This window comes from Nannobrachium achirus (assembly GCF_963921795.1).
Source record: "Nannobrachium achirus genome assembly, chromosome: 7".
Lineage (NCBI taxonomy): Eukaryota > Metazoa > Chordata > Actinopteri > Myctophiformes > Myctophidae > Nannobrachium > Nannobrachium achirus.
Genome location: NC_137816.1, coordinates 70,699,719 through 70,714,556, shown reverse-complemented (window position 1 = coordinate 70,714,556; position 14,838 = coordinate 70,699,719). Strand labels below are relative to the sequence as shown.

The window sequence follows — 14,838 nt, the reverse complement described above, 5'->3', positions numbered from 1 at the left end:
AAACAGCTCCCGTAGGATTTTTGTGCTAAAATTGATTTTTTTGCAGATCCTGGTTCTATAGAGTCCAAACTATGAGAAAATGATGGGTGCCAACTTTTCCGGACCCCCGCCCCCTTTCTGGGGGTCATCTAGTTTGGGACCTCCCAGAACAGTACGCCAGCCAGTTAATGTCCAATTTTCTTTATATTAGGGTTGTTTTGTAGGTTTTAAAACATTCTGAGTTCATTTATTACACTTTTGAAGCAGCCAGAATAAGCTTTCTAACTTTTGGTTGAGGTCTTTCCTCACCTGGGACCCCCCAGACGGACCCCTGTGCCTATCTCAGTACTTGCTCTGCTCCTGCTCCAGAACAATGTCATAATTGAAGCATAAAAGTTTTTTTCTGAAAACAAAAATTAAGTAGTAACAAATACCAGGGGTCTTCCAAAGGGGCCTCGGGACCCCTTCCAAAGGGGCCTCGGGACCCCTGGGGGTCCTCAAAGTTACTACATAGTGTGATACGAAGTGTACTTCTAAGGATTTCTTTGCTAAAATGTATTTTTTACTGCTTTGGCTTTTATAGGGACCAAACTGTCAGAAAATGATGGGTGTCAGATTTTCCTGACCCCTGCCCCCTTTCTGGGGGGTCATCTATTTTAGGACCTCGCAGAACAGTATGCCAGCCAGTTAATGTCCAATTGTCATAATATTAGAGTTGTTTTGAAGGTTTTAAAACAAGACAGTTCATATATTGCACTTTTGAAGCAGCCAGAATAACCTTTCTGACTTTTGGTGGGGGTCTTTCCTCACCTGGGACCCCCGTATTGACCCCTGTGTCTAATCTCAGTACTCAATACAGTCCTTGCTCTGCTCCTGCTCCAGAACAGTGTCAAATTAGATCATAATTGAAGCATAAAAGCTTTTGTACCTGCAGTAGCTAATACCAGGGGTCTTCCAAAGGGGGTCCGGGACCCCTAGGTGTCCTCAGAGTTATTACAGGGGGCCCTACCAATTCTTGCAACCAGTTCTGCAATTTGCTATCTATTTTTGAATAATATTAGAAACTGTTAGTTTTATGCATCCTGGGTTTATGTAGTGTGCTTGATGGTTTATTAGTATTCTCAGTATTATTTACTAGTAAGATGCCTCAGGGCGCCAATCTGGTCAGTGATGTATATCGGACCAGTTACCCATATATTGAGACCCCTGCTACCCATGGAGATCCATGTACTGTATTATGGAGGTATGCTGTGAGAGCCCAAACATGCTAACTTAGTTATTTGTTATGTGAAAGTCCTATGATTTGACAACTGACATCATACCCTTTTATGCCCATACGGGGAGATCCCTGTCTATAGAACCAGCCACACAGATATGGGTTGTCTTGGCCATCTGACTTGGCCATATATGGATTCTGTTAGTGTGGCATGTGGCCGATGTGGCCTCCATATATGGGCATTCCCATATGAAGTCCTGTTAGATATGGGCTTAATATTGAAGACATCAAGGAACTCCATATACGGTTCTGATTCTGTTAGTGTGCCATCATAGTGAAGCCAGAGTGTGATGTCAGAGCAGGCACGCAGAACAACATGTCCATTTACCACGCACGCACGCACGCACGCACGCACACACACGCACACACACACACACACACACACACACACACACACACACACACACACACACAGTCATCTTGTCATACATCTTGAATGTATGACCTCAGCATCAAAGGCTGGATTGGGGTATGACAAACTATTATCATGTCCACTGTCCAGGGGTACTTGTACATCAAGCTGCCTCACAGAAACAGGACATAGACTCCTGCCCTATGAGTCTCAGGGCTGGGCAAGGCTTACTTATTTCCATCAACATTGGAGTCATTGGAGCACTTTGGTCCAACAACCCTGCATCTGTGATAATGCAGGGTAATGGGATGGGATTTCAGTCAAAGAACTTGGAGCTGCACTGCTACCACATATCCTCCATGCCGACTACGTCACAATGCACTATAAATGATACCTGACAAATTGCCCTGAGCTTCCACCAATGGAAGAAAATGGATGGAATTCAGAGGGTGGAGGGTATTTTCCAGTCAGATGTCTTGGCTGACTGGGAGGTTGGGGTGACCAGAGATTTGGCTGGCCCCCTGTAATCACTCTGAGGACACCTCCCAGACCCCCTGTGGAAGACCCCTGGTATTAGCTATACTAATTTTTGTTGTCAGAGCCCAGCTACAAAAGCTTTTATGCTTCAATTATGATCTAATTTGACACTGTTCTGGAGCAGGAGCAGAGCAAGGACTGTAATGTCCCAGGTCCCAGGTGAGGAAAGACCCCCACCAAAAGTCAGAAAGGTTTTTCTGGCTGCTTCAAAAGTGCAATATATTAACTTAGAATTATTAAAACCTTCAAAACAGCTCTAATATTATGACAATTCGACATTAACTGGCTGGCATACTGTTCTGTGAGGTCCTAAAATAGATGACCCCCCAGAAAAGGGGCAGGGGTTGGGAAAATCTGACACCCATCATTTTCTGACAGTTTGGTCCCTAAAAAAGCCAAAGCAATAAAAAGTTCAGCTAAAAAATCATTAGAAGTACACTATGTAGTAACTCTGAGGACCCCCTAGGGGTCCCGAAGCCCCTGTGGAAGACCCCTGGTATTTGCCTACTACTCATTTTTGTTTTCAGAGCCTAGCTACAAAAACATTTATTCAATTATGATCTAATATGACATTTTTCTGGAGCAGGAGCAGAGCGATTACTGAGATAGGCACAGGGGTACGTCTGGGGGGTCCCAGGTGAGGAAAGACCCCAACCAAAAGTTAGAAAGCTTATTCTGGCCGCTTCAAAAGTGTAATAAATGAACTCAGAATGTTTTAAAACCTACAAAACGACCCTAATATAAAGAAAATTGGACATTAACTGGCTGGCGTACTGTTCTGGGAGGTCCCAAACTAGATGAACCCCAGAAAGGGGGCGGGGGTCCGGAAAAGTTGGCACCCATCATTTTCTCATAGTTTGGACTCTATAGAACCAGGATCTGCAAAAAAATCAATTTTAGCACAAAAATCCTACGGAAGTACACATCGTACCACACTAAATTGGACTCGAGTCATAGAGACTTGACTCGAGTCGGACTCGAGTCGCAAATTTGAAGACTTGAGGGCAAAAAACTTGAGACTCGACTCCACTTGACTTGGAAGACAATGACTCCAGACTCGACTCGACTTGAGACACGCTGACTCGGACGACTTGCAGCATGTTGTTGTTTTTTCATTGTAGGCTGTTTTTTTTTTTTGGGCGGATATCATTCTAATATGACCGGTAGGGCGGTCGACTTGACAACCGTGTGACTCGACACGACTCGACATAACCTTGTGACTCGACACGACTCGACATAACCTTGTGACTCGACTCGACTTGACATAACCTTGTGACTCGACTCGACTTGACATAACCTTGTGACTCGACTCGACTTGACATAACCTTGTGACTCGACTCGACTTGACATAACCTTGTGACTCGACTTGACTTGACTTGACATAACCTTGTGACTCGACTCGACTTGACATAACCTTGTGACTCAACTCGACTTGACATAACCTTGTGACTCGACTTGACTTGACATAACCTTGTGACTCGACTTGACTTGACATAACCTTGTGACTCGACTCGACTTGACTTGACATAACCTTGTGACTCGACTTGACTTGACATAACCTTGTGACTCGACTCGACTTGACTTAACCTTGTGACTCGACTTGACTTGACATAACCTTGTGACTCGACTCGACTTGACATAACCTTGTGACTCGACTTGACTTGACATAACCTTGTGACTCGACTTGACTTGACATAACCTTGTGACTCGACTTGACTTGACATAACCTTGTGACTCGACTTGACTTGCTCACAACAGAAAAAAAACTTGAGACTTGCTTGAGACTTGGACCAAATGACTTGCTACTCGCTTGGGACTCGGATCAGAGGGACTCGTACAATTGTCTGCTTGTTTCTTTCACATACCCTGTAACTTGTATCCTAACTGCTGTGCTGCCTCTGGGCAACTAGCCTCGCGTAGCCAGGCATACTCATCTCCAAAGAGAAAAGCCTGTTGACAATAGAAGGCAGAAAGCGTTCAACTTCCGCCGTAGGAATTTCACCGGAAGCTGTATTTTTTTCACGGTGCGGTGTTCCTGCAAACGTAATCCCTGCACGAAATTAACTCTGGTCTACGTCTCCTGCTCCGTCGGTTGTGCTCGCAATAAACAATATACAAACAAAAACATTGATTCAAGCAATGTTACACCTGTTAAGAGTGAGTTAAGAGCTACAATCTATTTTAGTTTTTTCGCTGGGGAATGTAAACAGACCCGCACCGCATGACGTAACGTCCGTTAAACGCAGACTTCCACTAGAAATCGTGGAACACACCGGAATGCATATTGTCTACAGGGTGCTGGGCAACTGAATTTTCCCTTGATAAAGGTGTAAATCTATCCATCTCATAACGGGCGACGCAATGTGAGTGACTTGTACTGTATGAGTGTAGCCTTCAGTCAGCTGTTCTCAGTGCAATGCCGTGAAGTTAAATGTCTCGCTAGGAGCGTATATACCACGTCTCTACCACAGTCACCAGCCAACAAATAAGAGGTACAATCATAGAATAGAGCAGTGGTTCTCAACCTGTGGGTCGGGACCCCCAGGGGGGTCCCCAAATTATTTTGGGGGGTCCACAGATGATTAACTCAATGGTGCAACATGGTTTTCTCACTCAACAGTAAAAAAAACAACAACATAAAGTTTAAGCGTAGCCTATAGAGGGTATCTGCACATTTCTAAAGTGACAATTTAAGGGGGGGTCCCAGTTAAAATATGATTATTTTTGGGGTCGCGGGCTGAGAAGGTTGAGAACCACTGGAATAGAGGACGGATAGCCCCGCCCCCAGCCATTCACTTCAATGCAAGCTGCTCAGTGGCGTTTTGAAGCATGCGGAAGTAGCTGAATCCAGGTGCCAAAATGTTTGACGTCAAGACGTCATGACGTCACGAACGACGTCGACGTCCATTGAACCCTATTGTAGACCCCAGCAGCGCGCTCTTATGCTCGTGCATGTATGTTTCACCCCGCCTGAAGTTCCAGCTTTGGCCAGTAGGGCGGCCGCTTCAATGTTTACAAGCCGTTCAGGGGGCTTGGTTACAATGAACTGAAACATGCGCTGAGACTGAGCACTCCCCAAAATAACACATTTGGGGAATTGATTAAATGAACCGGGCACCGAGGCATGCTGTCTAAAATGTCTCTTTTTCTTCTTTTTTTCTTCAACTTTCGACTTTCCCTGATGGGAGTCGACTTATGTAATAAAGTCGATTGAATCGTCTTTGGTTAATGCCCTACTACATACGACCTTAAAACATATAAAACACCTAATAAACATAAAACACGTTCATACGACCTGAAAACACATACAGATTTAATGAGACTCACCCAGGTTCTGTCTGTATTCTGACTTGATTCCGATCTGTAGCAGCTGATTCTCATAGAGAACACCGTTGTTCTTACACACAAACCTACACGTACACCACGCACGCGCGCGCACACACACACACACACACACACACACACACACACACGCACGCACGCACGCACGCACGCACGCACGCACGTACGTACGCACACACGCACGCAATCTGATATTGAAAACAGGAGGATCTAAAAGCACTTGTGAGCTTGTAGATCTGCTATTTAAAGGGGAATTTCCATCCATTAACAAAAAAATTATAATTAAATTTAAATTAAAGTACAATTAAGTTAAGGTGGGAGGTCTAATGGCGCTTATCGCCTCTTTATAAAATCAAGACCCGTCGAGAAATTGTCACCATTATGAAAGTCCGATGTAAAACTTAAAAAGGAATTGACAAGCGATAGAAATAAGTGATTTAGCATTTGAAAAAATAAATAAAATAGAAAACACACACAAAGACACTTATAATAAGTGGGCGTGGCAACACGATGCATAGGCGGGGCTTCTGGAGTCTGGCTCCTCCTACCTGGGGAAGTTCTCGTCCGACACAGCGGCCGCGGCAGGAGGGGCGGGGCCAGGGACCGCCAGGGGGGCGTGGCCATCGGAGAAGACGTCCACTAGCAGACTGGCTCCCGCCGGAGAGGCGGGGCTTAGGGCCAGCAGGTCAGTGGAAGGGGAGGAGCTAACCTGGGAGGGAGGAGTGTAAAATTATAATACTTTTAACAGAGCCATAAGGGTCCGTTTGGTTCCATTCGTACACTCTCAGAGTCACAGAGCTGTAAGGGTCCATTTGGTTCCATTTGTACACTCTCAGAGTTACAGAGCCGTAAGGGTCCATTTGGTCCAATGTGTACCCTCTCAGAGTTACAGAGCCGTAATGGTCCGTTTGGTTCCATTTGTACACTCTCAGAGTTACAGAGCTGTAAGGGTCCATTTGGTTCCATTTGTACACTCTCAGAATTACAGAGCTGTAAGGGTCCATTTGGTCCCATTTGTACACTCTCAGAGTTACAGATCCGTAAGGGTCCATTTGGTCCCATTTGTACACTCTCAGAGTTACAGAGCTGTAAGGGTCCATTTGGTTCCATTTGTACACTCTCAGAGTTACAGAGCCGTAAGGGTCCATTTGGTCCCATTTGTACACTCTCAGAGTTACAGAGCTGTAAGGGTCCATTTGCCGTAAGGGTCCATTTGGTTCCATTTGTACACTCTCAGAGTTACAGAGCTGTAAGGGTCCATTTGGTCCCATTTGTACACTCTCAGAGTTACAGAGCTGTAAGGGTCCATTTGGTCCCATTTGTACACTCTCAGAGTTACAGAGCCGTAAGGGTCCATTTGGTCCCATTTGTACACTCTCAGAGTTACAGAGCCGTAAGGGTCCATTTGGTTCCATTCATAGCCCAGGCAGACTCTTCACATACTAGATAGAGAGAGTGAACGTTTTGAAAGGTATCACTAGTCTGTTGGCTTGTGTGTTATGTAAATCTAATTAAAATTAATATGATATAATATGATATGATATGATATGATATATGATATCCTATGCTATGCTATGCTATGCTATATCATCATAATTCACCGTTTGTCAGCCTTCTGATTGGTTCCTGAGACTCCCTGACTGGCCAACCAGAAAAAAACATTCACTTTTTGCTATCGGGGGTGGAGTTTGTGCAGTGGAGAATGTTGCTTCAGGCTTTCAAGAACAGTCCGCACTGCGCGACACGGCATGCGTCTGGTACGGCCGCGATTTACGGCCGCGATTTCGCTCAATATAATGAATAAGCTTCAACAAACTAGTTCACATGGACCTTATCAATGTAACTAAGAGTTACGATTGGGTACATATATTTTAAATGGGCAGAATTACGAAAAGCCAGCCTATTATGTGAGGAGAACAGATTATAGTTCTCCTCTTCCTACCCAAGATGCAATGCGCTTTCTTTTTCTATTTCTATTCTCTCTCTGATCCAGAGGATTAAACTAATTAAAACATATTTTCGGGGGGAAATTACTGTTTTGCTATGTAATTACTGTACCTTTTTCTTCCCTTTTTATTAATATCACGTAGATGTGTTTTTTTTGGTACTTTATATAGCTGTAATGAGGCTATGAAGGAAAAAAAATCCCATCCACTTCCACTATAAAAGAATCTGCAATAGTGATTCTGTCCCACTGGGATTAAACAAATTAAAACATATATTTTCGGGGAAACCCCCTGTTTTGCAATGTAACTACTGTACCTTTGTCTTCCCTTTTTATTAATATCACCTAGATGTTTTTCCTTTGGTACTTTAAATTGCAATAATGAGGCTATGAAAAAAAAAATCCCATTCACTGCCACTATAAAAACAATTCTTCTAAATCTTTCAAGTGTCTCACAAATGTTCAGAAAATAGTGAACGCATCTGATCTACAAGTTCACAACACATCCCATCATTGTTGAAAAGGATTACACTTTCCTTGAGGTTGTGACTTGCCCGTATGTGTACATGGGCTACACAAGGTTTAGAGGTTGTCAAACCACGACCCCAAATTATAGGGAAAGTAACATCGCATCGCAATCTAAATTTAAATCTGGGAGGAAGTTAGAGAAAGTTAGACACATTTTTTACCAATCTGGAAAATAAATGCTAAATAGCTTTCTTCACACATGCGTTCATAAAGGTGTCTAGGCTACTATCACCCCTGAATTTGTTCAGTAGCATGTGAGTAGTCTCGCGTGGCCAGACTGTTGCCTCCGCGATTTGCAAAAGCTCCCGGCAACAGTCTGGGGCACGGAAATAGAAACGAGTGAATTCTAACCTGGTGAAATGCTAACCTGCCGACGCTGGTGAGTAGCTAACCTGCTGACGCTGGTAAAAACAAGCGCTATGTACCGTTTCCATCCATCTTCTCCAGTGGGATCCATAATCAGGCTCCACTGTGTCCAAACAGCACCCTCTAGCTGTCAGTTAGCAAACCACACACACACACAGCATGCATCTACTGCATTGCATGATAGTGAAATACAACTAGATTCTGCTCAGGGATTGGTGGGTTGGGCTGCTGCATGCAAGGCTTTCAGCCAATCAAACACAGGCAGGGTGACGCTTGGCAGAATCTAGTTGTATTTCACTATAACGTGCCTCTACTGGCTCCGAAACAGCACCCCCTAGCTGTCAGTTAGCAAACCACACACAGAGCATGCATCTACTGCAGGGGTCCTCAAATGCAAATCTTGAAAGTCCACAAATGTTCTTTTGAAAGGTGTGTGTGTGTGTGTGTGTGTGTGTGTGTGTGTGTGTGTGTGTGTGTGTGTGTCTGTGTGTGTGTGTGTGTGTGTGTGTGTGTGTGTGTGTGTGTGTGTGTGTGTGTGTGTGTGTGTGTTTAGTTCTACTGCCATATTTATTATTTATTTATTTGTGCTGGAGCCATCAAAAAGTAGCTTACATTTGCAATGTTATAGAAAATTATCTATGGATGATTTCCAAACATAATCGTTTTAAATGGACACATACTGTTTATCTGTACTTAAAGGGGTATTTCGGTCAAAAACGACTTTCCTACCTTTCAAATGATGATTCAGGAAGCTTCTGGGTTGATCCAGGTGTTGTTTGACCCATAGCAGCATTTTGTTCCATTTTCGATTTTCTCCCCTGCACCCCACGGCTCCAAAACGGCACCTTTTGGGTCGTTCCGTAATCCGGTTATTATTCTCGCTCAAAATTCACTTTTCTCGCTCGGTATCAGTCCCTCATACTGTTGTTAGCATATCCGAGCTACACCAGCTCCTGGTCGCCGCCATGTTTGTTTACTTCAAGCTCAACTCTCAACTCTCAGCCCAGGAGAGAACACTGGGAAATCCCGTTTTGTATCGCGTGACTCCCCGACGCGCGATGAACAATAAAACACAAAAATGCTCTTAGCCAAAGAAAAAAGATGTAACTATGTCGACAAAGTCTGCAGAGTGATGTATGGTGTAGCCTCTTGTCTGCCTCAACATGTAACAGGCTGTGGGGGAGGGAGGTGGAGCTGTGAGAGCAGCAGCAGCAGCAGCAGCAGCAGCTCGTGAACGCGCGTTTCCCAACGGGTTAGGGATTTCCCAGTGTTTCTCTCCTGGGCTGCGAGTTCAGAGTTGAGCTTGAAGTAAACAAACATGGCGGCGACCAGGAGCTGGTGTAGCTCGGATATGCTAACAACAGTATGAGGGACTGATACCGAGCGAGAAAAGTGAATTTTGAGCGAGAATAATAACCGGATTACGGAACGACCCAAAAGGTGCCGTTTTGGAGCCGTGGGGTGCAGGGGAGAAAATCGAAAATGGAACAAAATGCTGCTATGGGTCAAACAACACCTGGATCAACCCAGAAGCTTCCCGAATCATCATTTGAAAGGTAGGAAAGTCGTTTTTGACCGAAATACCCCTTTAAGCCAAACTGACGGCAGGGGGAAGCCTTATGCAAGGAATGAATGTGAAATGGCCCTCCCCTCTTTCCGTCGTTCAGAGCCTAGAAATGGTTTTCTAGCTCAGGTCCACACAATGACGGGGGGGGGGGGGGGGGGGGGGCTAGGGGGCGCTCTAGCCCCCTCTGGTGGAGGCTTAGCCCCTGCTCAGCCCCCCCTCCCCACAGACCCAATTGTAATGAAAAATATTTACAGAATAAATAAATAAAAGATAATAAATATGTGAAAGAAAATGGACTTGCTTCTATGTAAAATCATACAATAAAATGTATTTTCTATAAAGATAATTATTTGCTATTAACAGCCCTGTTCACTGATCAGAAGTGCATTCTCTCGGTAGAAGACGTGGTCTGCAACACAGCCACTTAATTCTCCCCCCTCCCGTTACACACAGACACACACACACACACACACACACACACACACACACACACACACACACACACACACACTGCACCGAGGAGAAGAGACAGAGCTGGCATCTCAAAAGACGTTTAAATTTTTTTTTTAAACGTCTTGGATACAGTGCCACTGGAATAATTCATCATAGATCAGAATATAGGTACTTCTACCTTTGTAGCTGTTGTCATCTCAAAGTAAAATCCACGATTTTTTTCTCCAACTTGCTTGGATTAGAATCAGGAGAACTTAAGTGATCACGGTGATCACGGTGAATGCAATACTAGATTGCCAGCCAGCTGTGTTGGGTTAACGAGGCTCGTTGAGAATGACCCTTATTTGACATACTGTAGATGAGCAACTAAGGCACTGTCTTTTATGGCAAGACATTTTAACTTTTTGTATTTTGTCTGTGCATGTGTGTCAACTGAGAATGGTTTCTCTGTAGCCTAGGTCAGGGGTTTTCAACAGGGGGTCCTCAGAATTACTACAGGGGGTCCTCCAAATCTTTGTGTGATATAAACCTTTTTTCCTCCTTTTTTATATTAACCACTTGCCAAAAATAGCCGATCTACAAGCTCACAACTTCTCGTGCTGAAAGGCCTTGTGAGCTTGTAGATCGGCTATTTTCGGCAAAAATGACTTGTAATTTCCTGTTGTCCTCAAATGGGCAACTTTATTTTTCATCCTGCATATCAAGCCTAATTATAATAATGATAATAATGCATACTGTATGATAAATGTATGCCTTATTCCACCTATATCTTTCCATTCCCACAACAATATAGGCTAAGGAAAGAAATGGCATATTTTGGACATATTTTGATTTGTGATTAATCATGATTAGTTCATTTTTAAGCTGTGATTAATCTGATAAAAAATAGTAATAATTTGAAAGCCCTAATATTAATATGTGAAAGACAACTGACTGACTTCTATGTAAATCATATACGACGGGTATCTTGTTTACAAACATTGAGACTAAATGCACAGCTGACTGTATCATGTAATCAATTCCGTCCAATCCCCAAACCTGTTGTTTTGGGGAGCGCTGGTTAAACCTGGTTTCATTGGCTAATTTTGGTACCGGACCCTGCGCACGCATCTAGTTTTATCAGTGTAACGTGGACCAGAAACCCGTCTATGGACAGTTTGTTCCGCAATGTCGCCAGTGGAGCACCGTTCGTTAATTAAAACGGGAGCGTTCCGAGCGTTGTCGCTCGACGCGCCTGGTGGAGCCGGGGGGTTAGCCCCCACTCTAAAAAAGCCAGCCCCCCCACAGACCCCCCAGTCACAATTTTCTGGAGCCGTCGCTGGGTCCACAGAACACAGCCAGGAAGTGAATTGGGACTCCATTGATGTTTACGTGTGGTGGAGATTTGAGAGCAGCATTACGGGAGATGTTTTTACTGTACACACCCGCGCGACCCCTCATCAGCTTACAGTCATCAGACAAGGTAAAAGAAAGAGTGTTCGTATTGGCTTTGAGCCACGTTCAGAATTGGGACGAGTGTTAACGTTCGATGCGGTAAAAGAGTTAATTGGCTTGGCTTTTTCGGTGTGAATGGGGCCACACACACATATACACACGCAAACACACACGCACACGCACACGCACACACACACACACACACACACACACACACACACACACACACACACAGCATGCGTCCACTGTACCATGGCGGGAGCAGAGAGGGAGAAGGGGGCGTGGCCAGGCAGGTGGGAGGGGCCGTAGGAGGAGACGGGGCGGGGCCTGTTGGTAGGGAGGGGAGGGGCTGCGGGGGAGAGGAGGTCCTCCACCAATGAGGGAGAGGACTGAGACGGGAGACGAGAGGGGTCAAAGGGAGGGGGAGGGGTCAAAGGGAGGGGGAGGGGTCAAAGGGAGGGGGAGGAGGAGGAGAGAAAGAAGAAGGGAAGAGAGGAGGAGAGGTGAAGATGGAGAGAATGCTGCAGAAAACAGAACAGGTGAGCGGCAGAGAAACTGTCTTTGGCAGGGGCACTGGAACTCACAAATCCCAAGGGGAGCTGAGCTCGGAGGAGTTTGGGTTCTTTTTATTACGGTTTTGGGTGCTTATTCCCCGCACAATGGTGTAACAAGGAGCTGTATAGTTACTGGTTATGTTAGCACACAGTGCAACACACAGCACGCACGCACACACACACACACACACACACACACACACACACACACACACACAGACACACACACACACACACACACACACACACACACACACACACACACACACACACACACACACACACACACACACACACACACACACACACACACAGTCACTCATGCACACACTACAACATCGGGTATTATTTTTGTAATAGTTTTCTACTGTTTTTTATTCCTCATATACAACGGTGTTAGTTTGCAACAATGAGCCTACAGACAGTTTCTAGTTCTCAAATAAATAGACTTTGGTGTGCCATCAAAGCGGGATTTATTTTAAAACAAAATTTAAATTCGACTTCCCTTCTGACCGGAGGTGGCAAGATGACCATGACCATGTGAACACCTTTTTTCAACATATTTTATTCCCCAAAGTCAAATACATTATTGTTTTAATATAGCTCTGTGTGTGTATATATAGGCCTATATAAAAAAAAAGAAAAGAATATTTTTCTCAATTGAAAAATGTATTTCTGCTGCAGCTCCCTCTTCCAGCGCCCCTGGTCTTTGGTCTGCCACGGGGTCTCCTCCCAGTGGGACGTGCATCGAGGACCTTCCTAGGAAGGCGCTCGGGGGGCATCCGTACTAGATGCCCCAACCACCTAAGCTGACTCCTTTCCAAGTGAAGGAGCAGCGGTTCTACTCCAAGTCTCTCTCGGGTGACTGAACTTCTCACCCTATCTCTAAGGGAGATACCAGCCACTCGTCTGAGGAAACCCATTTTGGCCGCTTGCACCCGCAACCTTCATCACTGGAGCAGCGATTGTGCATCTGTATCTCTAGCTACATTTATACATGATTATAAATGTATGGTTGGTGGGAGCAACCATTAAGTTGTTATGGTTATAAACATCATGTTGGTGGGTTGAACCTTTACCTGGCTGTTGCTGGTGCAGTTGTGGGCGTTCTCCTCGCTGCCTCCGTTGAGGCTGCGTTCCTCCTTCTCCTTCTCCCTGCGCAGCTCGTCCAGGTCAGGAACGTTGTTGTTACCCGGACCTTTCTTCCTCTTCAGCTTGGCCAGGATGGACGACTCTCTCTCTGGGAAGGGAGGCATCTCCTCCAGCACCGTAGCCTGAGGGGGGGGGGGGGGGGGGGGGGGGGGGCAGAATAAACTTACTGGCAGTTTCCAGGTACAAGGGAACCAAAGCATCGATGTCACACACACACACACACACACACACACACACACACACACACACAACACCGTTTTATTTTATTGGAGCTACAAGCTCTGCTCCCACAACGTGAAAGCCTTGTGATGCGACATAAACCAGCATGAGACAGATCAGATGAGATGCTCTACTCACATAATACTGTATGCTGCTGCGAAGATTCCGAGAGGTTAACGTGCCGTATTTCCAAAGTGTGTTCTTGTTTAAGTCACAGCATGGTTTAAATATCCTATCGTAAATATGAACTGTGGCTATAATATATTGTTTTTAATCCACGTGGGTCTGTGTTTACTTAGTTACACTAGAGTTTCGAGTGTCATGGCAGCTGGGTTAAGACTGACTTCCTCTAAAATCGGATTTCAAAATAAGAGAAATAAGAGACACTTGTAATGATTAGTCAACACACTACTTTTATTTTTAGGTCTACTTAAAGGACGTACGTGTTAACCTGCAGTAAGTGACGCCAGAGCTAAGGTCTGACGCTAAATAAATAATTAAATAAGTACGCAAAAGCGCTTCACGTTGTTTGATCGGCACGCAATATTCCTGCGGGGGGGGGGGGGGGGGGGGGGGGAATATTCTTTGCTCCATTGAATAGGCGCCAGTGACACACAACCAGTAGTGATGTGTCGTTCATGAGTGATTCGTTCATAAGAATCGAATCATTAGCATGACTCGTGAACGATTCGTTCAAATCCCTGAAATGGGCCGTTCACACTTTCGTTCACACCCCCGCCCCTCCCCCTAATACCCCACGGCCGGTAGACAGGACACGACGGTGGGCTGTACCCCCGGCGTGATAAAAACGCTCCCGCGATTGTGTTTTTCACGGGACGATCGCGCTATGAACAAATTATATATATATATATATATTACCAGTATATCGGTGCTAGCGATACAGCTCAGTCTCAGGTATATATATATATATATATTACCAGTATATCGGTGCTAGCGATACAGCTCAGTCTCAGGTATGTATATATATATATATTACCAGTATATCGGTGCTAGCGATACAGCTCAGTCTCAGGTATGTATATATATATATATATATATATATATATATATATATATATATATATATATTACCAGTATATCGGTGCTAGCGATACAGCTCAGTCTCAGGTATAT

General features: G+C 44.8%; 1 protein-coding gene across 1 annotated transcript in view; it reads right to left on the bottom strand.

Annotated features, from left to right (window-relative positions):
• Positions 1 to 14,838, bottom strand: part of LOC308288229 (AP-2 complex subunit alpha-2-like) — a 96,148-nt gene that overhangs the window by 25,271 nt on the left and 56,039 nt on the right. The window contains 4 exon segments of the mRNA XM_080729602.1: positions 5,472 to 5,554; positions 6,035 to 6,195; positions 13,413 to 13,607; positions 14,584 to 14,608. Of these exon segments, the coding sequence (XP_080585728.1) occupies positions 5,472 to 5,554; positions 6,035 to 6,195; positions 13,413 to 13,607; positions 14,584 to 14,608 (464 nt within the window).